This window comes from Drosophila teissieri, chromosome 2L (genome assembly GCF_016746235.2).
Source record: "Drosophila teissieri strain GT53w chromosome 2L, Prin_Dtei_1.1, whole genome shotgun sequence".
Lineage (NCBI taxonomy): Eukaryota > Metazoa > Arthropoda > Insecta > Diptera > Drosophilidae > Drosophila > Drosophila teissieri.
In genome coordinates, this window is record NC_053029.1 from 600,744 (window position 1) to 625,674 (window position 24,931).

Genomic DNA, 24,931 nt, shown 5'->3' on the forward strand with positions numbered 1-24,931 from the left:
AAATGTAAAGGCCACAAATTATAAAACAACTGTTAGTACCCGGGTTCATGAAACACTACCGAAGGCGAAAATGGGTTCTGAAAATGCGCGTGAGTTTAAAATGCAAGGGAGCCGATTTAAAAAGAGATTTAAGGAGGATCAGTTAGGACCCCCAGAAGCGGGAGCGGGATTGGGAGGAGTTCCAGCCTTCGGGGAGGTGGCTTTTGGAGAGGCGCTCGCTTTCGGGGAGGGTGTGGCCTTCGGGGCGTTCGCCGCTGACTTCTGCTGCCCTCCAGTTGGTCCTGTTTGCTTTGGAGGAGAGCCTTTGTTTGCTGCTCTTCCCTGTTGCTGTGGATTTGCCTGATTGGCGGGTGCCTTTGGAGAAGCAGCAGCGGGTTTTGGAGTAGCCTGTGCTGGCTTTGGAGCAACTGCTGGTTTGGCATTGGCGTTTGGGTTCGGCTGTTTCGGCACGGCCTTGTTCCCTCCTGCCCCAGCTGATCCCCCTGCTCCTCCTGGTGGCTGCTTGTGCGCCTGCTGTGGCTTGTTGGCTGGCTGCTGCTGTTTTGGCTTTGGACCTGCCTCCTGCTTTTTGGTGCTCGCTTGAGAAGCCGCCGCCTGTTTCTGAGGCGGAGTAGCTGCAGCGGGCGATGGAGGAGTCACCGTGGCGGGAGATGGTGGGGTCACTGCCGCTGCAGATGGTGGCACGGATGTGGGAGTCGTTGGCGGAGTGGAGGGAGCCAAAGGAGATGGCGCCTCAACAGGAGTGGCAGGTGCCAACGGAACTGGGACCGTCACTGGTTTAGTGGGTGGTGGTGATTCCTTCTTGGGTGCAGCCTTTGGATCTTCAATTACCTTTGGCGCATCCACTGGCTTTTCAGAAGGGAGTGCAGCCGGACCTTGAGGTTGTGGAGGTGCCTGAGTAACGTTGGTGACTTCCGGTGCTGGCGTTTTGATAACTTCTGCAACTGGAACTTTAGCGACTTCTGCTGGTGGTGCATCCTGTTTAACTGGTGATGGTGGAGACTTTTGTTGTGGCGGCACAGCTTTTGGTGGAGAATCCTGTTTGGGAACACCCTTTGGTGGGGAATCCTGCTTTGGTGGGGAATCCTGTTTGGGAGCACTCTTAGGCGCTGAATCTTGTTTGGGAGCACTCTGTGGTGGTGATTCCTGTTTAGGAGCACTCTGTGGTGGTGATTCCTGTTTGGGAGCACTCTGTGGTGGTGATTCCTGTTTGGGAGCACTCTGTGGTGGTGATTCCTGTTTGGGAGCACTCTGTGGTGGTGATTCCTGTTTGGGAGCACTCTGTGGTGGTGATTCCTGTTTGGGAGCACTCTGTGGTGGTGATTCCTGTTTGGGAGCATTCTTGGGTGGAGTACCCTGCTTGGGAGCGGCCTTTGGAGGTGAATCCTGTTTGAGAGCACTCTTGGGTGGCTCAGCAGTGGTGACTGGTGATGGTGCAGCTGGAGTAATTGCTGCCTCCACCTTGGCTGGAGAAGACGAATCCTTTTTCTGTTGCTCAGCTTTGGGAGCGGCAGCTGTTTCATTGGCTGGTTTCTCTGCAGGACTTCCCTGCTTTGCGGGCTCTGAAGCCACAATCTGGGCGAGAGTCTGGACAGCAGGAGGAGTTGGCGCCTTTCCCGAAGTCTGTGCAGGACCGGACCTCTGGGGTTCTGGTGTTGCAACTGCTGGTTTAGCTTCAGTTCCTTCTGTGGTGGGTTTAGGCTGGGTGTTCACATCTACTTGTTTCTGAGTTGGTTTCAGCTGTTCCACCTTGGGCTCTTTGGTTTTGGACTGATCAATTGGTTTTGCCTTTTCCACCTGCTTCTCTGCCGGCTTAGGTCCTACTTTCTGGTCAGTGGGTTTGGTCTCAGCGGGCTTGGGCTGCTCCGCCTTTTGAATCGCAGCGTTTGCTTCGATCTTCGGATCAACAGCAAGCACTTGATCCTTTTTCGGCTCTACCGCGGATTTTGGAAGATTCTGCTTTGGAGCTTCTGCAGCTTGTGTCATTTCCTTGTTGGTTTGAGGAGCAGGCTGACCCTTGGCCTGATCCTTGCCTTTATTTGGCTTGTCCTTGTTGCCCTGTTGATCACTCTTCTTGTTATTCTTGGCCTGTCCCTTCTTATTTTCCTGTTTCTCTTTGGGTATCTCGCTGGGTTTGATGGACTCCGGTGTCTGCTTCTGCTCCTTCTTGGGCTGCTGCTGTTGCTTATCCTTTGGCTTACTCTGCCCAGCTTCCTTAGGCTCCTGTACTGGCTGCTTGGTCGCCTCCACCTTGGCCACCTCATCAAAATCGCCCACGAGCTGGGGAACGTCGTCATCCTCCTCCGCTGGAGCAGCTCCTTCCCCGCTGCCTGGCGCTCCCTTCTGGCTGTTCATCGCATTGGCATACATCCGCAGCTGGACGACCGTTTCCTGGCCCAGCTGGGGCAGGATGTCCGGCAGCATTTCGACCACCTTCCGGGTTTCGCCGTGGCCCGTGACCGCAAAGGTGTTGGCCGACAGAGAGGCCTGCGCCTTGGGGTTGTTGAAGTGAATCACGGTCAGGTCGTCCTTGATTATGTTGACCTCCTCGATGCCCGGGATGGTGCTCACCGACAGCTTCTTGAGGGAGCTCTGCAGCTTCTTATCGTCGGTGGCCGCCGTCTGGTGCATGACCTTCTTCTTCCGACGGGGCGTGCCCTTGCCGCCGATCCGGACCTGGGCCTGCAGACGCTTCAGCTTCTCCACATTCATGTTGAAATCTGGTCGGGGAGAAGGATTCGTTCGTTAGCTACCGCATGTATATTACATAAAATGGCCAAGAAGTCACCTCACTTTTGGCCAGCTACAGAGACACGATGTGCAACTCCACGGCCGAAATCACGAATGCAGTGGACGGGCCCACCGCTAGCAGAACCACCCGAATCCAACAAATCCATCGCAGCAGCAGCGCTGCTTTTATTAATATCGTGCGGCCTGCTCTTTTTTTCGCAAATTTTTGTGTGTTTTCGCAGGCGAGTCGGCGAAAAACAAGAAAAATGTCGCCCCAGTGCTTAAAAATAGCTCCACATTTCCTATGCCGATGCCTTTGGTCTGCCTTGCTTCAGTTTAGTTTGTGCGATTTCTCGGCATGAGGCGATGCCCAAGCGGCTGTTGAACCGCAGACGCCTCTCGGGATGGGATGCGGATGGGAGTGGGATGGGTCCGAGATGGTACATGGGATGGGGATGGGAATGGATGGGTCCCTAAAATAGAATGCGAACTTTTCTCCTGGCTGTTGCGGTCGCAGAATCCCTTGCTATATGGGATGTTTGATAAGAGAGAATAATAAATTCTGAAATGCATTGCAAGCTATGTATGTATGTTGCTATGTTGTCAATCAAAAAAATATTTAAGTAGTGTTAACTTTGCATATACGGTTTCAGAATAATTTGTACAGGACAAACAATTCACTTTAAGATGTGAACAAAATATGTACGTTCTTGATGCCGTATTTATAAAAATAGTCTCTTTTATTATTCTGCCTTAACAATTAAAAAAAAAATAAGCAACCATAATAAAGAATTAGGTATTCTGTCAACTAAACATTTTGGTTTTAACTATGGGACTGATACACGTTTTAATAAAACAATCTTAAATATATAAATAAATTAAATTTCACATTTGATTATCTCTGTTGCTAAATATAGTTTTAGGATCCTCCCGCGGATCAAATCAGGTCCCTACAGTAAGGACATAATTTAAATGTCCGCGGTCAAGTAGAAACCGATAAATACCTATCGAACACCAGTGTCGTTATCGAAAGTGAATCCCAGGCGCTCTTCTTGCTTTAGCTAGAAACTAGCTATAAAAAACGGTCACGTTGTGCAGCACCGTAGGATCAGCAGGCGTGCGTTTGATTTGTTTTGATTTGATTTCGATGTTGCTCCGGAGATGTTTCCTGCTCCCGTTTCCCGCCGTGCGGTTGGTGCGCCGGAGTCTGCACCGCCAGCATGACCATATTGTGCTGCACCCCGAGATCCGGCACGCATTGCAGCTGCAGAAGCCGGTGGTGGCCCTAGAGTCCACCATCATTACGCACGGGATGCCAATGCCGGAGAATGTCGTTACGGCGCTGGCGGTGGAGGAGCAAGTTCGGCAAAATGGAGCCATTCCCGCCACCATCGGTATTCTGGACGGGCGCATCAGGGTCGGCCTAACTCGTGAGGAGCTGACTACGCTAGCCGAAAAGCCCAGGGATCAGGTAATAAAGTGCTCCCGTCGAGATCTGCCCTTTGTGGTGTCCAGGAGACAGAGTGGTGGAACCACCGTGGCTGCCACAATGATCATCGCCAATCGTGTAGGCATCCGCGTGTTTGCCACTGGTGGAATTGGCGGGGTCCATCGCGATGGCCACGAATCCCTTGACGTGTCTGCCGATCTCACCGAGCTGGGACGCACTCCGGTGGCCGTGGTATGCAGCGGTGTCAAATCCATCCTGGACATTCCCCGCACGCTAGAGTACTTGGAGACGCAGGGCGTGTGTGTGGCCAGTTTCGACAGTCCTGGTGGCGTCTTTCCGGATTTCTACACACGGGACAGTGGCTGCACAGTGCCTTATAACCTTAAGAATGCCCAGGAGGCAGCAGAGCTGCTGCGATCTTGGCGGGAATTGAAAATGGAATCAGGCCTGGTAATTGGAGTTCCCATCCCGGAAGAGTTTGCTGCAGATAAATTCAAAATCGAGAAGGCCATCAAGGAAGCAACTGCCCAAGCCAAGGCCCAGGGAATTTCCGGCAAGGAAGTAACTCCATTCTTGCTGGCCGCCATAGCCAAAATTACGGAAGGAAGGAGTCTTAAGTCTAACATAGCTCTGATCAAAAACAATGCCAAGGTGGCTGCTCGAATTGCTGCATCGCTCTGCGACGTGTCCGCAAAGCTGGAAAGCCCAGTCCGAAAAGCAATCGATAAAAAGCCCCTGGTTGTGGGAGCATCCATCCTTGATCTTTCTTTTAAGGTAGACGACCAGAAACGAGACATGAAGCTTGATGGAGCCACGTACTCCGCGGTAGCTAAACAGGCGGCTGGAGGAGTGGGTCGGAACATAGCCGAGGGCATATACAAGCTGTACGGAGATGTGAACTTAATTTCCGCCGTGGGAAATGACCAGATGGGACAAACGCTTCTTCAGATGATGCCAAAGGCGCTGCAGCGGGGCCTTATTGTGGCAGACAACCATAACACCTCACTGTGCTCATTAATCTTCGATAAATTTGGAGACTGCAAGCTGATTCTGGGCAACATGGAAATTCACCAGAGCATTACGGCCGAGACCCTTCAAGCGCACCACCAACTCTTTCGAGAAGCTCCTCTCATTGTCATGGACAGCAACATATCGGAGCAGGCGATGGCCAGCATTCTGCAACAGGCGCAAATCAACAAGATTCCAGTCTTCTTCGAGCCCACGGATATGTTCATAGCCGGGAAACCGTTCAAACTGCTGCCGGAGTTGACCAAGAATATACGCCTGATCAAACCGAATCTGCAGGAGTTGAAAACAATTACGGAGGCCATTACTGGCGAAACTGTCACATGGAATCCAGATTCCAAGCAGCCGCAAGCGGAACTTGTACACCAAGCAAAGTCCTTAATCAAAAAAATCGACTGCCACTTCAACTGCATCATAGCTACGCTGAGTGACCACGGGGTGCTACTCAGCTATCGAGGGGATGCGGAACACGATGCTAGGTTGCTCCTGGATGTAAGCAAGACCACACCGCCACACTGTACTCGCTTCTATCCCGCTCCTATGGTTCACAATATTGTTAATGTCTCCGGAGCGGGCGATAGTTTCTGCGCGGGCTTCATCACTGCCCTGCTGCGAGGGCGAACCCTGGACGAGTGCATTGCCGGCGGTTTTGTAGCCGCGGAAAAGGCCCTACAGTCCGAATCAGCGGTTCCCACAACGTACTTCTCAAATCAAGAATCATTTGAGAATCGCTACAAGCAAACTGCCAGGATCATCCAACAGCAAAGCGTATAGATGGTACTTTGATGACCAAAAAGAACGAAGGCATTTACTCAGGACGTTGTACTTTATTCCTAAGAATTTTCTTACCGTGTACAAGATAACGATTGGTTAGTAAGCCCATCTGAAAGATACAATTAATGTGTATATTGTTAAAGTAAATCGCGTTATTCAAACTTACAGCTTTATAACTTTGTCCTTGCCACCAGAGGCAACTCTGGAGCCATCGGGCGCCCAGTCCACTCCAAACACCTCATCCGCATGCCCAGGCAGCTCCTGTGCCAGTTTCTTGGTCTGTACACTCCATACTAAGTGAGAAGATTTGTATTAGCTAGGGGCAGAACACAGAAACTAGGTGCTTACCTTTCAGTGTTGAATCTTTGCTACCGGAAACAATCAAGCGGGAGTCCGCAGACCAGGCTACCGTGTAAACAGCCTGCACATGACCTCGGAAGGTTGCCATGTACTGACCATCGCTGGCCCGCCATAGACGCACTGACTTGTCGAACGAAGCAGACGCAATCAGCTTTACATCCGGCGAATATTTCACATCGTTGACCACGTTTTGGTGACCTGTCATGCGCTCAACGCACTTGTTCTGGTTGTTCCGCCACAGATAGAGGGTGTTGTCATCCGAACAGGAAACCAGGGATTCCACCTCATCAGGGCACACGGCCTGGTAGCGCTTCAAGGCAGATTCCTGCAGTTCTTCAGCTGTAATACGATTTTTTTAATGGTATATAGCACTATGGAGTAAACAAAGTCTTACTGCTCAAGCTAAGGTGGCTCTTGGAGCGATCCTTCACCGGATGGAATGGACCAGTGCGCAGAACGTAGTCGGTGCTCAGCGCAATGTTGTTTACCCAGTGAGCGTGGCCAGAGAATGTCCGGCACAAGATTCCATCAGCAGCTCGCCACATCTTCACTGTACGATCTTTGGAGGAGGTGTAAATAAGGCCCGCTCCTCCCCATCTCACTGCTGTCACAGCATTTGTGTGTCCAGCAATGTTCATCAGACACTGGCCTAGCTTCACGTCCCAAATCCGGCAGTCGCCGTCACCACTGGCAGAAGCCAGTTTCCTGCACTCCGGATCCCGATGATACGGCTCCCAGGCGAGGCAGTTGATGTGTTTCTTGTGCCCACTCAAGGGACGCCCCTTTTGCTGGCCCGTTTCCGGATCCCAAATAATTATGGAGCCAGCTTTGCACCCGCTGGCCAACCGTTTGCCATCCGGAGCCCACGATACGCACAGAACCCACTGCTTATGACCTGTGCAGGTGAAATGTGGTGTCTCTGTGTTAAGATCCCATAATCGCACTGTGGTGTCGCCACTTCCACTGGCGAGGTGAGCGCCATCCGGGCTAAAATTCAGCGAAACCACCGCCTCGGCGTGTCCCGGCATGGAACTTGTGCATCTCGTCACCGGGCGCACTTTAAAAACCGCCTGTGGCTGATACACAATATCGATCACGTTTTCCGTGTCTACTGAAGCCAAGTCCAATGTGTCCTCCAGGCTCTTCTTGATCTCATCCTCGCCCACGAAGAAGAGATATGGAGTGGCTTCCTCGTTTTTCAGCAGAGCGTTGCATATCAGACCCAGTTGCTGGGTGGTGATTCCCGCCGGCAGGTCGATTGGCGGACCCGCTTCCTCGCCCGTGTCGGAAATGAGGCGTGCCTGTATCGTCTGGGGCGCGGCCTGCTGCTCCGCGTCCGCATCCTGCATTTTCTGTTTTTTGGCCAACATTCTCGCGGTCAAAACAAAAGTAAACACGTGCCGCGACTTATTCGTTAGTGATGAGCAATTATTTGGCAGCTCAGCTGGTCTGGCAGCTATCGATTATTTTGCTTAACATGTCGACACGAGTTTCGCTTGATATTTTATAGTTCTCTAATGGAATATTTGCTTAAAAACCCTGTTCAAAATATTAATGTTTCATATCAAGCTTTGTGTTGCATAATATTTTGCCAGATTATTTTCAACAACTGGCGAAATAAAAAGTACATTCTAAGGAATCGAATGTTTCCTCAAACTCGATAACACACTGGTCGATATGATGTAAATGGTATTATATACTCGACCACACTGGTACCAGGAGCTTCAATGATCTGGTAACACTGTTTTACATGTACGCCGTCTTCTCTTGGTAAAGTTTTTATAAAAATGGAAAATATACCGCGAACACATGAAGGTAAGTGAAATAAACACGTGCGATTGAAAACCACCGGCATTGGCAATACCTGAGCATTTTATATGCGCCCCTGAAACAACAGCACACACCAATGTGGATCGCCCGGTTTTCCTGGCTGGTTGTCTCCTATGAAAATCAATTATTTTCAACCACTTTTTTCCACAGATATCGAGGCACAGATCAGCGTGATTCAGGAGAAGAAGACGGAGCTGGCCAAAACCACTGCCGCGGCAGCCGGCGTGGGATTGTTGGACAGTGGAGGATTCTTCGATACCGACTTGTACGACGACGATGCCGCCAAGGGGAAGGGGCGCTACGAGGGGTACAACACCTCCATTGCGGCCAACGATGCGGAGGAGGTGGATGAGGATGAGGACGACGGCTTCCCTGTTCCCCAGAAACGCACCACCTACACGGCGCCAACTTCTGTGCTGAAGGATGTAACCCAGGGCAAGGAGGATGTGGATCCCATGGCAGACCGAAGGCGTCCTACGATTGCCGATAGGGAGGATGAGTACAGGCAGAAGAGACGTCGCATTATCATCTCCCCAGACCGAGCGGATCCCTTTGCCGATGGCGGAAAAACTCCGGATGTGGGCTCTCGCACCTACACGGACATCATGCGGGAGCAGATGCTGAAGGGCGAGGAATCTGAGCTCCGCCGAAGAATCCTGGAGAAGACCAAGGAGGGCACTCTGGTGAAGACCGCTACATCATCGTCAGCTTCGAATGGGGACTTGGCTGCCCCAAAGGACGGCGGCAGAAAGCGAGGCAGATGGGATCAGACGGTCAGCGACAGCTTTATTCCGGCTAAGGTGGCTACGCCAAGCAGCGCAGCTACCCCCACTTGGGAAGATGTGAGTATTTTCACTTACAATTTGGAGAAGTTTTATGGTTAATGAACGACCAAATATATTCATTCTATCCCGCAGAAAACTCCTGGAGACCACCGTTGGGATGAGACTCCGGGTCACAAGGGCAGCGAGACGCCAGGAGCAACTCCGGGACTGGGCACCCGCATCTGGGACGCCACTCCGGCCCACGCTATGACCCCAGGACACGAGACGCCTGGACACGAGAAGTCGGCCCGCCGGAATCGCTGGGACGAGACCCCGAAAACGGAGCGTGAGACTCCCGGACACAGCGGATGGGCCGAGACTCCAAAGCCAGATCGCACAGGCAGCGGAGCCGGCGTGGAAAGCATATCAATCGAGTCCACCCCTGGTGCCTCCAAACGTCGCTCTCGCTGGGATGAAACACCCTCGAACGCCACGCCTGCTATAACGCCCACAAACGCTAGTGCCATGACTCCAAACATGACCCCCAGTATGACGCCACATGCGACTCCGGGACATGCTACTCCTATGCTGACGCCCGGAGGCAGTACTCCTATCGGAGTCAAGGCAATGGCCATGGCCACGCCCTCTGCGGGAGCTCTGGCTGCCATGACGCCCGAGCAATTGCAAGCCTATCGCTGGGAAAAGGAGATCGACGAGAGAAACAGGCCTTACACAGACGAAGAACTGGACCAAATCTTTCCGCCTGGTTACAAAATTCTACCTCCACCAGCTGGATATGTTCCACTGCGCACTCCCGGCAGGAAGCTAATGGCCACACCAACGCCGATTGCTGGCACTCCAGCCGGTTTCTTCATTCAGGTGGAGGATAAGAATGCCAAATTCATGGACAACCAACCAAAGGGGCAAAATCTCCCCTTCATGAAACCCGAGGATGCGCAATATTTTGACAAACTCCTTGTAGACGTGAACGAAGATTCTTTATCGCCTGAGGAACTTAAGGAGCGCAAGATAATGAAGCTACTGCTGACAATCAAGAACGGTTCGCCACCAATGAGGAAGTCGGCCTTGAGGCAGATTACGGACAAAGCAAGGGAGTTCGGAGCAGGACCTTTGTTCAACCAGATTCTTCCTTTGCTTATGTCGCCCACACTGGAGGATCAAGAGCGTCATTTACTAGTGAAGGTAATTGACCGTGTTTTGTACAAACTGGACGATTTGGTGCGACCCTATGTGCACAAGATTTTGGTGGTGATAGAACCGCTGCTGATTGATGAAGATCACTATGCCCGCATAGAAGGCAGAGAAATCATTTCCAATCTGGCCAAGGCCGCTGGTTTGGCCACCATGATCTCCACTATGAGACCCGATATTGACAACATCGATGAGTATGTCCGAAACACCACAGCGCGTGCCTTTGCCGTTGTCGCCTCAGCTTTGGGAATTCCCTCTTTACTGCCCTTCTTAAAAGCCGTGTGCAAGTCGAAGAAATCCTGGCAAGCGCGCCACACAGGCATAAAAATCGTCCAGCAGATTGCTATCCTAATGGGATGTGCTATTTTGCCGCATCTTAAAGCTCTGGTGGAGATTATCGAGCACGGATTAGTGGACGAGCAACAGAAGGTACGCACAATTACAGCCTTGGCCATTGCTGCTTTGGCAGAGGCCGCCACTCCGTACGGCATTGAGTCCTTTGATTCCGTGCTGAAGCCACTTTGGAAGGGTATTCGCACCCATCGCGGAAAAGGTCTGGCCGCTTTCCTCAAAGCTATTGGCTATTTGATTCCCCTGATGGATGCCGAGTACGCTAATTACTATACGCGAGAAGTGATGTTGATTCTTATCCGTGAGTTCCAGTCTCCAGATGAGGAAATGAAAAAGATTGTATTAAAGGTGGTGAAGCAATGTTGTGCCACCGATGGTGTGGAGCCGCAGTACATCAAAGAGGAGATTCTTCCGCACTTTTTCAAGTTCTTTTGGAATCATCGCATGGCGCTGGACAGACGTAACTACCGCCAGCTGGTGGACACCACCGTGGAGATTGCGAACAAGGTGGGCGCCTCTGAGATCATCAATCGTGTGGTGGATGACCTAAAGGACGAGAACGAACAGTACAGGAAAATGGTGATGGAAACAGTGGAGAAGATCATGGGCAACCTAGGAGCAGCAGACATCGATTCGCGCTTGGAGGAGCAGCTCATCGATGGTATTCTGTACGCCTTCCAGGAACAGACCACCGAGGATGTGGTGATGTTGAATGGTTTCGGCACCATCGTAAATCAGCTGGGCAAGCGAGTCAAACCCTATTTGCCCCAAATTTGTGGAACGATACTCTGGCGGTTGAACAACAAATCCGCGAAAGTTCGTCAGCAAGCGGCGGATCTGATCTCCAGGATAGCGGTAGTAATGAAAACGTGCCAGGAGGAGAAGCTAATGGGTCACTTGGGCGTTGTGCTTTATGAATACTTGGGTGAGGAGTATCCCGAAGTATTGGGTAGCATCCTGGGAGCGCTGAAAGCCATCGTAAACGTGATTGGCATGACAAAGATGACACCGCCTATCAAGGACTTACTGCCCCGACTTACACCCATCCTGAAGAATCGTCACGAGAAAGTGCAGGAGAACTGTATTGACCTGGTGGGACGAATTGCAGATCGAGGACCTGAGTATGTGTCTGCTCGCGAGTGGATGCGAATTTGTTTTGAGCTGCTGGAGTTGCTCAAGGCCCACAAGAAGGCTATTAGGAGAGCCACTGTGAACACCTTTGGCTACATTGCCAAGGCCATTGGTCCCCACGACGTGCTCGCTACACTTCTGAATAATCTCAAGGTTCAGGAGCGACAGAACCGCGTGTGCACCACAGTGGCCATTGCTATCGTCGCCGAGTCTTGTCGTCCTTTTACCGTGCTGCCTGCGTTGATGAACGAGTACCGAGTGCCCGAGCTAAACGTTCAGAATGGTGTTCTGAAGTCCCTTTCTTTCCTCTTTGAATACATAGGAGAAATGGGCAAGGATTACATATACGCCGTCTGTCCGCTTCTGGAAGATGCCCTCATGGACCGAGATCTTGTCCACAGACAAACCGCCTGCTCTGCCATCAAGCACATGTCACTGGGAGTGTATGGTTTCGGCTGCGAGGATGCTTTGACGCACCTTCTTAACTACGTGTGGCCCAATATTTTTGAAACTTCCCCCCATCTTGTGCAAGCCTTCATGGATTCCGTGGACGGGCTAAGGGTATCTCTGGGACCCATTAAGATCCTGCAATATACGCTACAGGGACTTTTCCATCCCGCCCGCAAAGTGAGGGACGTTTACTGGAAGATCTACAACTCGCTGTACATTGGAGGTCAGGATGCTCTGATTGCCGGCTATCCGCGGATTACTAATGATCCCAAGAACCAGTACGAGCGGTACGAATTGGACTACACGCTATAAATTGTAATAGCTTATCTGCTAGTAGTAGGATTCTCTAAGATACCAATATATAAATCCAAACTATTCAAATCACTTATCACTTGATCTTTTCTTTAATTTTTATAGAAAACTAGCTTTTCCTGCCGCAAAGTACAGAAAATCTTTGGATCTTGAATTATTACATGAATAATCTCGAATCACATTCGCATGCGGCTTATCTTCAAACAGATAAGATAGATTTATATTAAGTGTAAATATTTGTAATGTCCGTCTGAAGAACTTCTACAGATAATACAGAGACGATTCATTGCCAATTCATCCATTTCTCATATTTGTGGAGTCATTTCGTGGAAAATAATATTCTTGTAATGAATCATCCTCTTAGTACCATCATCCACCTCATAGTCTCATTCATAAGTTCGAATTGAAGTACATATACAATTTTTAAAAATCTGGTTTTATTCTACGTTTAGAGTAGCTCCGCAATCCTTAAACAGGTGGGCATCTACTGTGGACTAATCTTTTGGCTTAGACGATAATACAAAAGTGTCTCATTGCAATGAGATTGGAACTTCTTCTACATCTTTGAGTGGTCTTGGTCCGCTTTGATCATCATCGGTGGAGTATTGATTGGACGACTTCTATCAGGCTTTGCAGACCGAACATGTAGTTCTCGTCCGGCAGGCCCTGTTCTGCTGGATAAACATGAGCAAAGTCGATCATTCTGACCCGCACCCAAGTGGCCGGATCATCTTCATTTTGGTGGTAGCCGTTTATCAAGGACTGGCTTTTCGATGGGTCGCCCAGTCTTGAATAATCGTAGCAGATGAGCAAAGAACTGGCATAGAAATGCAGCAGTCGCTGCCGTTGAAACCACGATAGGATCTCTTGCAGCTGGCGGAGTACTTCTTTTAAAAGCAGCTCCGATCCTGCTCTCCTGCTCTTGGAATCACTTGTGCTGGCATTGAAAAACAGCGCCATAGTTTGCTTGAATCCCTCCACATTCAAGCTCTTTCCATAGTCCTTCCCGTGGCGCAGGATTGTGGTCTCCTGAGTATGCTCCTCCTTGGGAAGATACACTTGGAATCCCGGCAAGCAAAGTCCCAACTTTTGCTTGCACATTACGTACTTGGCCTCCTCCAGCTTTCGTTTGTTGACCGAGGACTCTGGATCCCAGGTTCGTTTACCCATCTTGACGTCCATGACGCACGGCTTTGCGTACGATCGCGTAAGGTCTTCCAGGCGCAGGAACGTGCGTTCACGCCGATTCACAACCAGTTTTAGGGGGCCGTAAAATCGGGGGACGTGACCGCGGAGCAGTGCAAGGAGGTCATTATCACCTGAAGCACCTGCGTTAGCGAGTGACTCATAGAAGCGCAGTTCCCGTTCACCGCACTCCGGCTTCCCGAGGGGCTTCAGTACGCACCCGGCCTTTGAGTCCTGCAGAAGACCCACTGCCTCCGAGTTGCTTTCCTCGAATGTGTGACCTGCAACCTGTGTCCTTAGCTGGCGGAATCCTTCGGGCAACTCCTGATCACTCTTGGCCATGACGGCGTGGTAGTAATCCAGTAGTCTGGTCCAGGAGCAGCACCACTGAAGGCGGCGATCGGAATGCCTTTGCAAATCTCACGCAGAAAATGAAGCGCGCACTTAACACTCTGAATCAGTGATGACTAACCGGCTTGCTAACCGCCAGATCTATCCTTTTTTTCGGGAACATGTTGGAAAGATGCAAAGCTTTTTTTCAACATTCGAGAACTATTAGCTGGCTGCCTTTCAAAATAGCATTATTACTTCTTTTTGGTTTATAAATATTTGGAACAACATTAATCCCAATTATATTTTCAGTAAAAAGCTGTTACAACTGAGAGCCACAGGTGGCAGCACTTGGCATTGTTCAGTGTTGCAAAGCGGCTTGAAGTTGGTGTTGCAAAACGCACGCTCTTCTCATTTGTTGCTAATGTTTTTTTGGGAGTGGTTTTGTTTGTTAATTTAACTCGCCTATTTACCTTGAGCTTATCCGCTATCTATCGATTGCGTTAATTACTCGAGATATACGATGAAATCGTGGGAGATAGCTCTGGTGTTGGTCGCCGCAGTGTACTTGTGTTCGCAAGGTGAGTTTTTTGTTTTGAAGCCCGACTTTGGGCCACACCTATAAACTATTTAGAACCACGCCAATAAATTACTTATTTTTAGTAAACTTCGTGGCCGGTCTGGAGTGCTATGTGTGCTCCAACCAGACGGGCAACACGGAAAAGTGCCTGAACACCATCAAGACCTGCGAGCCCTTTGAAAATGTCTGCGGCACGGAGATCCGCTGGGGATCCCAGCCGTACTTCTCGGAGGGTGCCCTGAAGCAGTACTACGTCTCCAAGAGATGCATGACCAAGGAGCAGTGCCAGTCCAAGAGGAAGCGGTATATGCAGCTCTACTGTACCCACATCTGGTACGAGGATTGGGCGTGCAATGAGTGCTGCAAGGGAGATCGGTGCAACTACTTTGTGATTGTGGGTAACAAATACATAATACTGGGACTACCAACTAATCCGAATTGTTACAGAGTGGCGCTCCTTCAAGACAAGGCTATGGAGTCTGTTTCACCCTGTTCGCCGCACTATTAGGTCTTGGAACTTGGCTTATGTCACGCTCTTAGCCTCAAGAGCCTATACTATACCAAGCACATTTCGCTTTTTGTATTATTTAAAAGAAGCCGTCCATAAGCTAAGTAGATTCCACACTCGAATTACCGGTACACCGTCCAAGTGCCTTGACTCAGTTGGGAAGTAATTCCAATTACTATCCTGATGCCTTGCGAAGCATACTTTACACACTTTCAACAAGGTATATAATATTTGGAAATTGCCGAGGAATTAATTTTTTCTGTACGTTTTAAAACTTATATTTTTTAACGTGTCAGTTTTCTAATTTTTTAGACATTTCATGTTTCTGAGAAAACTTTTATACATCAATGACCACAAAGCGCTATTTTAATTATTCATTGCTTATTTTTAGAATTTTATTAATGAATACAAATTCCGGGCACGAAATTTCCCAAAACAAGAGAAAGCTCAAACAAATACATTAAGTAATTTAAGAATCGAATTAAAGCCTTACAAAAAATAATCTGTTTCATATCGAATCTCCCCCACAATAAAGCAACTTTGACGTCTTTTTGGCGCTTTAATATACAAGTAATTCACATTCACATATGATAGTTGCTCACATCCATCCAATCACTTTGTGCAGAAGCAGCCGGCAGTTACGGTGACGGTTTTGAACTGCCATGGTTGATCCTTGTTCATCCACGAATAGGAGTGGTCTGACTGAGAGGCCTGTGCCAGGACCTTTACTTTATATTCCAGTGGCCGGCAATTGGATCCATGCGAGCACTTGGCCAGATCCCGTCCAGCTCCCGATTCGCAAACGGCATTCATCAGAAAACGAGGGAAGTGCAGACCTCCCAGATCCACGAGCTCGTTCTGGAAGATAATAATATAATTATAAACGTCTGATGCTGCTAAATGGTATCCCAACAAACCGTAACTTTGCAGTCGCAGCCAGCGGAATGGACATCGTTGCGTTTGGTGGTCAGTAGATCCTCATAGAAATCGTTGTAGTACATGGGCGGCAGCTGATGAGGCATGACCATCGCAATCTCAGTTGGATGCGGAGTGCTAGGATTGAATCCGAACAGGGCACTGAGCATTTTTGATGTGCTGCGATCGGGTTGCTGCTCCTCCGCGTGTTGCTCCAGACTCCTTAGACCCACCACCTCGTCAAAACCTCCATCGCTGCCGTACTGACTGGCGCTTCCTTTATTTGTCAGGCTTAGCAGCGCCAGCGCCGTAATGGAAATGGGCAACTTGGAATGGAATTGAAATGAATTCAGTTCAGAGTATATCCTTAGTTCCCTCCGTTGTAGTTCTAGGGCTCTCATCCAGACAGAACTTACCCACGGCATCCTGCTCGATCTGTGCCTGACCAGCGCTATACTCCTTCTGCGGCTGTGGCCACGGAGTATCCGCACTTTTATATCCATTTAGGACAAAAGCCGCCTCTCGGATTACCTTTTGTGACAGAGATGAGAGCAGCAGCATCCATTACGGTTCGTCACCTGGACAGGATGGAACAATGGACTGAACAGTTGACACCACAACAATGGCAACCACGCCAAGCTCAAGTGGCCCGGCTGATGGGGTTGAGTCCCTTGGCTATTTATACTTCTCTGCTGCTTTCAATGGGGAAATGGCTTTAAGGCCTCAAGTGCCGGCTGTGGTGGAGGACTTTGGGCGGTGGGAGTAGCCAAAAGAAGCCCACTGACCCAGACATGTGTACAGAGGCAAAGGGCAATGTGATCTCCTCCCATCGATGACGTTGACCAGGGTGGGTTTCTGGATTTTTGCTTTCCGAAACGGCTCCGAAATGGAATTTCCATAGCATACTTTTGAGTGGAGGGGCTGGGTGAAAATGGACTTCCGATGGTATTTTATTTTCCGGATTTCCCCTCAATAGAGGAAACCACATTGTTGATAGATTTCCGATTTAAGGTCATGTGTTCATAAACTGCTAATATTGGAAGGATAGTAAAACTAATAGTAAGTTAAGTAACTTGTAAAACAATATGCAACTATGCACATCCTCTGAAGGCACTACGAATTGCACTCTTGTTGCCATAAATTATGAGCTCACTATGTCTCCCACTTGGGCCAGCTTGGGTCAGGAGCAGCGCCACTGGCATAACAAGACCGGCTAGAACGACTGCCCAAGAGGCTAGATCGGGTCAGACCTTTCAGACATCGTATAGACCCTTACGTGTAGGGAGTCCGCGAGTGTGCGAGCTCCAGTGGACTATGGACGACTTCTACGGCTTCTGTCGACGGACTGCACGCACTGTCACTGTTCCCCGTGGAAATCCAAAATCCTCCTCAGTCGAATTCGCGTCGTCGAGGCAAGAACATTGCCCGTGCCACAAGGTTTGACATGCACAGCTGGACAATCTGACATCGCCATCAAGAGCTGAAGCTATATTCGAGCAAGGGAAGTCGGGACTCGGAATCGGAATCGGAGGAGATGCAGATTACCCTGGTGGCGGACTTATGCTGAGCCTGCAGCTGCCTTCTTGCTCCAAAGACTTCATCCGTGTTTTCGTCGTTGTTGTTGTACAGTTTTTCCGCCGTGGAATTTGTCGAAGCGGAAAAGCGAGAAGAAGCAGCGACGCGAAGCCCTCGAAGTGTCGACGAAAATCGTTAAAAAATAGAAAAACACACGGCGACTATGTCACGACGCGCTTGAAGAGCCCCATCCTCGCCGAGGGAGATATTGAGATTGAGCGAGATCCACACCTCAGTGGGCACTACGTCGCCACCCACTCCGTAAATCTGCGTCACCCACAGAAAGCTCAGGATTCGCATGGACAAAGGCACAATGAAGCGCAAGCAGCGGAGATACAGGTATATACCCGGATACATATCGCGGAATATAACCAAAAACTGGACTAGTTTTAAACATTCATACATAACCATTAATACGAGAATCTCTATCGCTGTAGAACCACATTTAACACACTGCAACTGCAGGAGCTGGAGAGGGCGTTTCAGCGAACACACTATCCGGACGTGTTTTTCCGGGAGGAGCTGGCCGTGAGGATCGATTTGACGGAGGCGAGGGTGCAGGTATGGTTCCAGAACCGGCGGGCCAAGTGGCGCAAGCAGGAGAAGATCGGGGGCCTTGGCGGGGATTATAAGGAGGGAACGCTGGATCTCGATGTGGCCTACGACGACAGCGCCGTGCTGGGCCAACTTGATAGTGCATTGGGTAAGGAATAATTTCTTGGTACCCATCACCTACCTATGTTTAATCTAAATTGATTTCAGGTGGAGGTGGAACCCTGTTGCCGGATACCCCACCGCAATCCTCGAACTCCCTTGACAACGAACTCAAGGCCTCCTACGGCACGGGGGCCATGTCGCCCTCCAGGCTATCGCCGAATATATTTCTCAACCTCAACATTGACCACCTGGGACTGGAAAGGGGTGGCAGCGGCCTCTCCATGGAGTGGTCCACATATCCTCCTCAAACGCAAGCGCAGACACAACCGCAGATGGACTCCGATAATCAGCTCCACCAGCACCCGCCTCAACAGCTTCCATCGGATCCGATTCACGCCGAGGGTTCGAGTCATCACCACCACCAGCAGCAGCAACAGCAGCAGAATCCCCAGCTTCATCCGGGTCTGGAGTTCGCCGCGTCGTTGAGCTTGGACATGACCGATGGCTCCTCCGCCTACGACGAGATGAAGTTTCTCAGCGTGGACGTGGACCAGTTCACGATCGACAGCTTCAAGGCGGACTGCATTCTCAGCATGGAGCAGTCCCAGATGCAGGTCTACGGGACTCACTCCCAGCTGGTCGGATCCTCCAACGAACTGTGTCTGGAGGGGATCGGCATGTCCTCCTTCGGCATGGAGGAGGGCGAGCCCAAAACGCCTCCCTCGCTTTTGGTGCTGGACAAGTCGCTGCCCTCGTTGAGCATAGGAGTCGAAGGAATCGCTGATCTTGTAGAGCAACTGCATCATCACCAGCATGAGGGCGGCCCAGTGGGCGGTAGTGTCATTACTAGCGATGTTTTGTGAATCCAACTTAGGCGAATTCTCTGCTTAGTGTAACGTATTTCTATGTAAAGGAAATCCAAACTTCACCTCCTAACCTACTGCAAGGAAAGTGTGGATCGGGGGAGAAGACGTGCGAAACCTGCTCTAGTTCTATTTTTGTTTTCTAGTCAATGTTAATGCCTAAGTTCAAGACCAAACAAGGTCGCCACACTTGACTACAAATATTTGAAAGCTCGATTTACGAAAATGTTAGTACTAAATATTAGTTTTTCAGAAGTTGTATTACTTTAGTCCTGGAAATGTGTCTTGATTAACAGAAAAGTGGTTTACTGTAAATTAATGATTAAAAATTTATAGCATTTGAATACAAATTTTCTGATTTGAAAGAGTAATAGAATTATTAAAATAGAATCTTTTTCGTAGTGTACATTTGTGAAATTCGAAACATTCGAATCGAAACGGAACGGAACGGGTCCTTGACTACGAGTACGGGTACCTTTTCTGGCCAGGCTCAGCTCTAGCTTTTATGGATTCCGCATGTGTGTGCCCAACAAAGGAACCCCCCTACGCTCCTGCCACGCCCCCTACCCCCTGCACACGCCTTATTTGTGGCTCGGATTAGAGGCAAGCTAGTTGTGCGATTTGAATGGATTTCGGCTTTCAGTTCTGTTTGTTCGGCAATAACATTTGCTTTGCTTTTCAACAATTACCAAAGACCGCTCCCTGCTCTTCCCTGGTCTCTGACCAGTCCACTGGCTGGCTGTAATTTCCATTTAATGCTACCAACGAGGACTTCTGCGGGTCCTGATCCTAAGCACTCCTACTGAACGACTCCTGCTCTCAACGAGGTCCTCGCGATGGAGAAAAAAGAGCACAAGTAACGATTTCGACACTGTTTTCCTAATGAAATGAGTAAGTTAGGTAATGTGTCCATAACTCTTTTATAAAATTGACATTTTTTCCTAGCCAGTTCCCAAGTTTACCTAGTAAAGAAAATACAGGCTTCGGTATAGAGACGCACTAGGTGTGCTATTCTAATTACAACGAAAGAACCTGATCACATGAGGGCATCTCGCTCGACTAAGACTCTTCCGGTTTGGCCAGAGAAGCCGGCTGGACTTAAGCCAGAGCCTTCAGGGGCGTGGAGCGGCAAAAGGCCCGACCGAGGTAAGGATTCGGTGCTGGGGGCACCCGGCTCAGCTGGCTTAACACCTTGGCAAGCTCCTTGTGGATTTTGCGAGGCCAAGGGCCACCCAGAGACAGCCAGTGCCCACCCTATCCTCGGATGCCATTTTGCTGCTGACAATGACAGGGACAATAAGCTAATTGAGGCTGAGGTGGATGTGGATGTGGCAGCGGGCGGACAGGCCGCAGACTCACAAACCCAACGGCACGCTCGGCTGGCCAAAAAAGTTCATTATCCCCGGTCGAGGGTTGACATGGCGGATGGTCCTTGGATGCGGCTGCCGATGAGGATGGGGATGAGGATGAGGATGAAGATGAGCATGCGACCGGTTGCTATTGGATAATCTTCTGTTATGAGGCCGCGCAACAGTGCGCACTGAAATTTGGTTGGCTTTTTTCAAAAGTGATTGTAGAAGTGGGGGCGTCTCTAAAATATCTGATACTTGTAACTATTTTAGAATATTTTCCCAACTCTCCACATTTCGGTTCTCGCCTGGCCTTTCAAGCTGTCTGGTCTGCCATCTTATTGCTACCACTGGCACATTTAAAATTAATCGAAAATCTTTTCTCCGGTATTATTTCGAGCACTCGCATCTCGGGGCTGTGTGCACAAGGACCACAAACTTTAATCGATAGTCAAATAAGCGTCGGTCCTCGGAGGAGCAAAGGGGAGCAAGTGAAAAGGAGGGTAGAGGTGGAGGAGGGGAGGGATCCAAGGGATACCAGCCATGTGTGCTGTACATATAAGGATATAAGGACATCCTGCGAGAGAGCTGAGCTGAGAGCTGCTCCTTGCTCGGCTTTTGTGCTGTAATTTCTCTAACGTTTGTTTATATTTTATATCGAATGCGCCCCGGGCCGCATAAACGCAATAATCGCACATTTTATGGATTAAACTCACCTGCTTCACCTGCTAATCTACGGCAGGATTCTTGCCAGCAGCTATGACGTGGGTCAACCTCTGCAACTGGCCTGGTTGGGGGGTTGAAAAATCATATCGAAGTGCTTTCGATGTCCTGGATCCAAAATAACCTAATCAGAGTTTATGGCATTTCCCCATGGGTTTTCTAGCAAATAAATTCGTTTGGAAATCTCGAAACCTTTTCGATTTTAGTGATTGATATACAACACAATATTTATGAAGAAGTGGCTGACTCGGCGACAAAAGGATTTAGATCGAATAATTTTTTGATGCATATTACTTGAATGAATATTACTGGCCAATCCCAGTCCTGCATCACTGCAGCCTGGACGGCCTTAATCCTTCCCCGAAGCGGCGCTCCAATGTCCCATGGTAATTCCTCGACCAGACCACACCAATCCGTTCCCAATTAGTCGTTGGAGCTGGACCCGACACTCATGAATCGCAATCTCTCAGTCGGCTCGAAATGAGTTATTCATTATGCATATGCACTCGATTTCCAGCCCCCGCTTCTCCCTCGGCTCCCAGGGCAACATTAAATAATGAAATATTAAAATCGAATGTGACTGAAATGACTTTGTCCGCTCCCCGCCGTTTTCCATTTTCCATTTGGATTGCAGAGAGGTGTTCATGTGAATAAATTGCAATTAACAATATTTTTATTTTAACAAACGAAATGTCGGCCTCCTCCCTTGGCTCCTATAAATAAGAAAAAAGTCAGGGAGGGCACATTTAATTAAAGGCAAATTTAATGGGTAAATATTTCATGTGCTGCATGTACATGCACATGCACAAAGCGCGAACGAAAAAGCTCTCGAAAAAAATGATGTAAAAAATGCTATATATATTAATATCCATCCTCCTGCAGCGCGTCTCTCAAAAATACACGTAGAAATATGAATATAGATACGTATACCATGCAAGTTTACCCATATACAGCTGCGAAAAAAAAAATAGCACCACTGGCCCAGTAAAACTTTGAATAAGTCTCCTACCTACAATTTAGGGTTTAAAAGGAGCTGGAATACCTTTTTAGAAAGGTTAAACAATTCACTTTTTAGAAAATAAAAAAAAATCACAATTGTTCTATGAATTCCTAACTTATTTAAGGAACTTTATGAAAAGTGACAAAATAAGGCGAAAAAAATAATAGCACCACTTCATAAAAAATGCTTTAATCATAAAATATAAACTTAACAGTAAAAAATTTATTAATAACAAGTGATTGTATATTAAAACTACGCCCATCCCATTAATTTAATATTTGGTAGTGTATCCTTTATTAGCAATAACAGCTGCGCAACGTTTTGGCATGGAGTCAACCAGGTCCTGGCACCGTTTTAGGGATATTTTGCTCCAGGACTCCTTAATTATACCCAAAGTTATTCGTTGTTAGTTGGCTTTGAAGCTACAACTGCTTTTCTCATATCTGACCAAGAATTTTTGATGGGATTACGGCCTGGGGACTGTTCAGGCCAATCCAAAACAGGAACAGATTTATTTTGGAACGAATCCTTGGCTTTCCTGCGGGTCTACTTGGGATCATAGTCTTTTAATTGTATTCGGCAAAGGGTAGCATCATCGTCACCAAAATATCCACAAACACATGTTGATCCCAGATGGTTTTTGACCATGGTATATTATGGTATAGCCCCGACTACATAGTACGAGAAACAAGCCCATACCATTATACTGGATCCTCCGTGTTTAATTGCTTCTACTGTGTAATTTGGCTTATATTCGGTGTTCTTAGGTCGTCTTACATACGATTAAGATCCATTACCACCAAAAAAAACCACCTTGCTCTCATCTGACCATAAGAAGTTCCTCCATTTTTCGCCAGACCAATTTAAATGTTCCTTGACGAACTTAATGCGCTTGGGTATGTGTCTCCCATTTAAAAGAGGGACCTTCCTGGGACTACAGACTTTTAATCCATGTTCCCTGAGACATGTGTGAACTGTTTGCACTGTTGCGGATATGTTGAGATCCTTTTTCAGTTCGGTAGCAGCTTTAAATGGATCCTTCTTGCCCTCGGGCACTAGCGTTTTGAAGAGATGGGTGCCCAATGATTGTTTTTTCCCACGTTTTTCGGGATTCTTGTTGTAGGTGATTGTATTTCCTATCATTTTGATTTAGAATTGAAGGATTAGACCAATATTTCTGTGTGATTTTCCTTCAGAAATTGGTTTTTTGACCATGCCACGCTTATCTGAAGAGCAATGCTTTCCTCGTCCCATTTTAATAATTTTTTTTAAGGTATGTTTCAAAAATAATGTTGGATATAGTAATAGAAATGTCAAGTTTTATAACCATGTGCTTTTCACCAAAACAAACCGCCGACAAGTATTGAAAATTTGAAAAAATCGATAGTGGTGCTATTTTTGTTTTCGCCTCATTTTAGACCTTGCCGCCCAAAAAAAATTATTAAAAATCAAGGTATGGACAATTCAAATTTTTTTTTTCATTTTGATAGGAAAATATCTAGCATTATGCGAAAATCATATTGTACTATCGTACTCAACTTAATTATTGATCGAGAACAAAATACGTTATGGTGGTGCTATTATTTTTTTCGCAACTGTACATTTAGTAATTACATCATAATAAAACATTAAACACATGCTTATATAAAAAGTACACATTTATTTCAAATCACGGAAAAACATTTGCTGTACATGGAATTGGAGGACAGGATGGGGAAAATGGGAAAAATGGGTCTGCGTGTATATTAAATTTCGTGTTGATACAGAACAGGAATGGAAAAAATTATGCGAAGCGTGCACTAGAAAAACAAGGGAAACACGAGAACGGTTCGGAAAAGAATCAGAAAAATTAATAGAGTGCAAATATTTGTAGATTTTTACACGAACTATTAACGGGCAGCAAACAAAACCCGACGCAAAACCAGAAGCCAGAAACCAGGAACCAGGAGCCAGGATCCCGGATTCCAGTTCGGGATTGAGAATTGCGGGTAACTCGAGATCATATCACATAGGCCTATGCAAATAGAAGGCAGGAATGACTGGGCGCAAAATGGCGAGCAAGGCACAGAGGTCCAAATGGAAGAGAGAACGAGCCAAGTCAGGTCAAGATAGAATAAATTTGAATTTAAATTTGGCCATCGATTCGAGTCGTCGGAGTCTCTCACCTGAATGGACCTGAACGTGCAGCTCCGGCTTCGCCAAAGGAAAATAACAAGATGGAACTTTGGCAAAGAGAAAAACAAAAAAAAAGGGGGGAGGAATAACAAGCTGAGAAGGACAAAATACGGCCCAAACGAGACAACTTGTCAGTCAAACTTGGGGTGGCTGGAAAGCTGGGGGAGGCGAAGTAAGTCAAACCGAGAATAATTTCGAGGCAGTTCCCGAAATTGCCAAATATGTAACAAAAAAATGAGATGTTTAAAATTTTGAGTCGGCAATGTCTATGAAGATGCTCGAATCTGCAGCAAACCAAAGATGCATAATTGATTTTCTAATTGGTGTGTCCGGAAAATTCATTTCTGTACGGTTTGTTTCAACTGTATCTGTACTACTGTATCTGTATCTAGTGAATCTGTATCTTGTATCTGTTTTTTCCCCAGCACACCTCGAAGTGATTCATGCTGATAAATATTCGCTCTGTGCAGGGGATGATTTGAGTGGCTTTTCCATCTTGTTCTGTCCCGACCCCCGATTCGCAATGCCAGAATGAAAATGGCCAACAAATGCCGGCAGAGGACATGCAGATACATCTGCCGAAGAGCAGAGAAGATGCGGATGCATATGGATTTCCCTGCCCCGTGCTCCGCCACTGCTCTCCACTCCACTCCAGATCCTTTGTGTGGTCCGTGTCCGTGT

At 48.2% G+C, this 24,931-nt stretch overlaps 8 protein-coding genes across 8 annotated transcripts; 4 read left to right on the forward strand and 4 right to left on the reverse strand.

The window, feature by feature from the left end:
* Positions 1-36: 36 nt before the first annotated feature.
* LOC122615903 (proteoglycan 4) lies at positions 37-2,949 on the reverse strand. The gene is made up of 2 exons (XM_043791082.1): positions 2,789-2,949; positions 37-2,720 (listed from the first exon to the last, which is right to left on the reverse strand). Exon 2 carries the CDS (start codon positions 2,710-2,712, stop codon positions 139-141), a length of 2,574 nt encoding a protein of 857 aa, XP_043647017.1. The 5' UTR covers positions 2,713-2,720; positions 2,789-2,949; the 3' UTR covers positions 37-138.
* Positions 2,950-3,823: 874 nt separating this feature from the next.
* Positions 3,824-6,124, forward strand: LOC122622140 (pseudouridine-metabolizing bifunctional protein C1861.05). Its single transcript, XM_043800392.1, has one exon. It carries the CDS (start codon positions 3,878-3,880, stop codon positions 5,978-5,980), a length of 2,103 nt encoding a protein of 700 aa, XP_043656327.1. The 5' UTR covers positions 3,824-3,877; the 3' UTR covers positions 5,981-6,124.
* On the reverse strand, positions 6,014-7,773 carry LOC122622208 (protein Notchless). Its single transcript, XM_043800521.1, has 4 exons — positions 6,735-7,773; positions 6,329-6,679; positions 6,147-6,273; positions 6,014-6,089 (listed from the first exon to the last, which is right to left on the reverse strand). Exons 1-4 carry the CDS (start codon positions 7,708-7,710, stop codon positions 6,077-6,079), a joined length of 1,467 nt encoding a protein of 488 aa, XP_043656456.1. The 5' UTR covers positions 7,711-7,773; the 3' UTR covers positions 6,014-6,076.
* A 241-nt stretch (positions 7,774-8,014) lies between these two features.
* Positions 8,015-12,466, forward strand: LOC122621699 (splicing factor 3B subunit 1). Its single transcript, XM_043799656.1, has 3 exons — positions 8,015-8,155; positions 8,321-9,012; positions 9,088-12,466. The coding sequence occupies exons 1-3, from the start codon at positions 8,128-8,130 to the stop codon at positions 12,388-12,390; spliced, it is 4,023 nt and encodes a 1,340-aa protein (XP_043655591.1). The 5' UTR covers positions 8,015-8,127; the 3' UTR covers positions 12,391-12,466.
* Positions 12,467-12,799: 333 nt separating this feature from the next.
* LOC122621709 (inositol polyphosphate multikinase) lies at positions 12,800-14,030 on the reverse strand. Its single transcript, XM_043799667.1, has one exon. The coding sequence runs from the start codon at positions 13,915-13,917 to the stop codon at positions 12,982-12,984; it is 936 nt and encodes a 311-aa protein (XP_043655602.1). The 5' UTR covers positions 13,918-14,030; the 3' UTR covers positions 12,800-12,981.
* A 264-nt stretch (positions 14,031-14,294) lies between these two features.
* On the forward strand, positions 14,295-15,543 carry LOC122617069. Its single transcript, XM_043792753.1, has 3 exons — positions 14,295-14,486; positions 14,569-14,879; positions 14,933-15,543. The coding sequence occupies exons 1-3, from the start codon at positions 14,429-14,431 to the stop codon at positions 15,023-15,025; spliced, it is 462 nt and encodes a 153-aa protein (XP_043648688.1). The 5' UTR covers positions 14,295-14,428; the 3' UTR covers positions 15,026-15,543.
* Positions 15,544-15,557: 14 nt separating this feature from the next.
* LOC122617064 lies at positions 15,558-16,913 on the reverse strand. Its single transcript, XM_043792739.1, has 3 exons — positions 16,325-16,913; positions 15,911-16,234; positions 15,558-15,851 (listed from the first exon to the last, which is right to left on the reverse strand). The coding sequence occupies exons 1-3, from the start codon at positions 16,409-16,411 to the stop codon at positions 15,606-15,608; spliced, it is 657 nt and encodes a 218-aa protein (XP_043648674.1). The 5' UTR covers positions 16,412-16,913; the 3' UTR covers positions 15,558-15,605.
* An 883-nt stretch (positions 16,914-17,796) lies between these two features.
* On the forward strand, positions 17,797-19,129 carry LOC122617058 (retinal homeobox protein Rx). The gene is made up of 3 exons (XM_043792727.1): positions 17,797-17,822; positions 17,921-18,186; positions 18,246-19,129. The coding sequence occupies exons 1-3, from the start codon at positions 17,797-17,799 to the stop codon at positions 19,001-19,003; spliced, it is 1,050 nt and encodes a 349-aa protein (XP_043648662.1). The 3' UTR covers positions 19,004-19,129.
* The last annotated feature ends 5,802 nt before the right edge of the window (positions 19,130-24,931 follow it).

Excerpts from the sequence above, each read along its gene's own strand:
- LOC122622140 (XM_043800392.1), top strand. The coding sequence starts at position 3,878 with ATGTTGCTCCGGAGATGTTTCCTGCTCCCGTTTCCCGCCGTGCGGTTG.
- LOC122617064 (XM_043792739.1), bottom strand. The coding sequence starts at position 16,411 with ATGGATATAAAAGTGCGGATACTCCGTGGCCACAGCCGCAGAAGGAGT. Across the intron at positions 16,235-16,324 it reads GATCGAGCAGGATGCCGTGG|TTGCCCATTTCCATTACGGC; the intron begins GTAAGTTCTGTC and ends TTCCATTCCAAG. Across the intron at positions 15,852-15,910 it reads GCTGCGACTGCAAAGTTACG|AACGAGCTCGTGGATCTGGG; the intron begins GTTTGTTGGGAT and ends ATTATCTTCCAG.
- LOC122617069 (XM_043792753.1), top strand. The coding sequence starts at position 14,429 with ATGAAATCGTGGGAGATAGCTCTGGTGTTGGTCGCCGCAGTGTACTTG. Across the intron at positions 14,487-14,568 it reads AGTGTACTTGTGTTCGCAAG|TAAACTTCGTGGCCGGTCTG; the intron begins GTGAGTTTTTTG and ends ACTTATTTTTAG. Across the intron at positions 14,880-14,932 it reads GGTGCAACTACTTTGTGATT|AGTGGCGCTCCTTCAAGACA; the intron begins GTGGGTAACAAA and ends GAATTGTTACAG.
- LOC122617058 (XM_043792727.1), top strand. The coding sequence starts at position 17,797 with ATGAAGCGCAAGCAGCGGAGATACAG. Across the intron at positions 17,823-17,920 it reads CGCAAGCAGCGGAGATACAG|AACCACATTTAACACACTGC; the intron begins GTATATACCCGG and ends CTATCGCTGTAG. Across the intron at positions 18,187-18,245 it reads CCAACTTGATAGTGCATTGG|GTGGAGGTGGAACCCTGTTG; the intron begins GTAAGGAATAAT and ends AATTGATTTCAG.
- LOC122615903 (XM_043791082.1), bottom strand. The coding sequence starts at position 2,712 with ATGAATGTGGAGAAGCTGAAGCGTCTGCAGGCCCAGGTCCGGATCGGC.
- LOC122621699 (XM_043799656.1), top strand. The coding sequence starts at position 8,128 with ATGGAAAATATACCGCGAACACATGAAG. Across the intron at positions 8,156-8,320 it reads TATACCGCGAACACATGAAG|ATATCGAGGCACAGATCAGC; the intron begins GTAAGTGAAATA and ends TTTTTTCCACAG. Across the intron at positions 9,013-9,087 it reads CTACCCCCACTTGGGAAGAT|AAAACTCCTGGAGACCACCG; the intron begins GTGAGTATTTTC and ends TCTATCCCGCAG.
- LOC122622208 (XM_043800521.1), bottom strand. The coding sequence starts at position 7,710 with ATGTTGGCCAAAAAACAGAAAATGCAGGATGCGGACGCGGAGCAGCAG. Across the intron at positions 6,680-6,734 it reads GAGCCACCTTAGCTTGAGCA|CTGAAGAACTGCAGGAATCT; the intron begins GTAAGACTTTGT and ends ATCGTATTACAG. Across the intron at positions 6,274-6,328 it reads CAAAGATTCAACACTGAAAG|TATGGAGTGTACAGACCAAG; the intron begins GTAAGCACCTAG and ends CTTCTCACTTAG.
- LOC122621709 (XM_043799667.1), bottom strand. The coding sequence starts at position 13,917 with ATGGCCAAGAGTGATCAGGAGTTGCCCGAAGGATTCCGCCAGCTAAGG.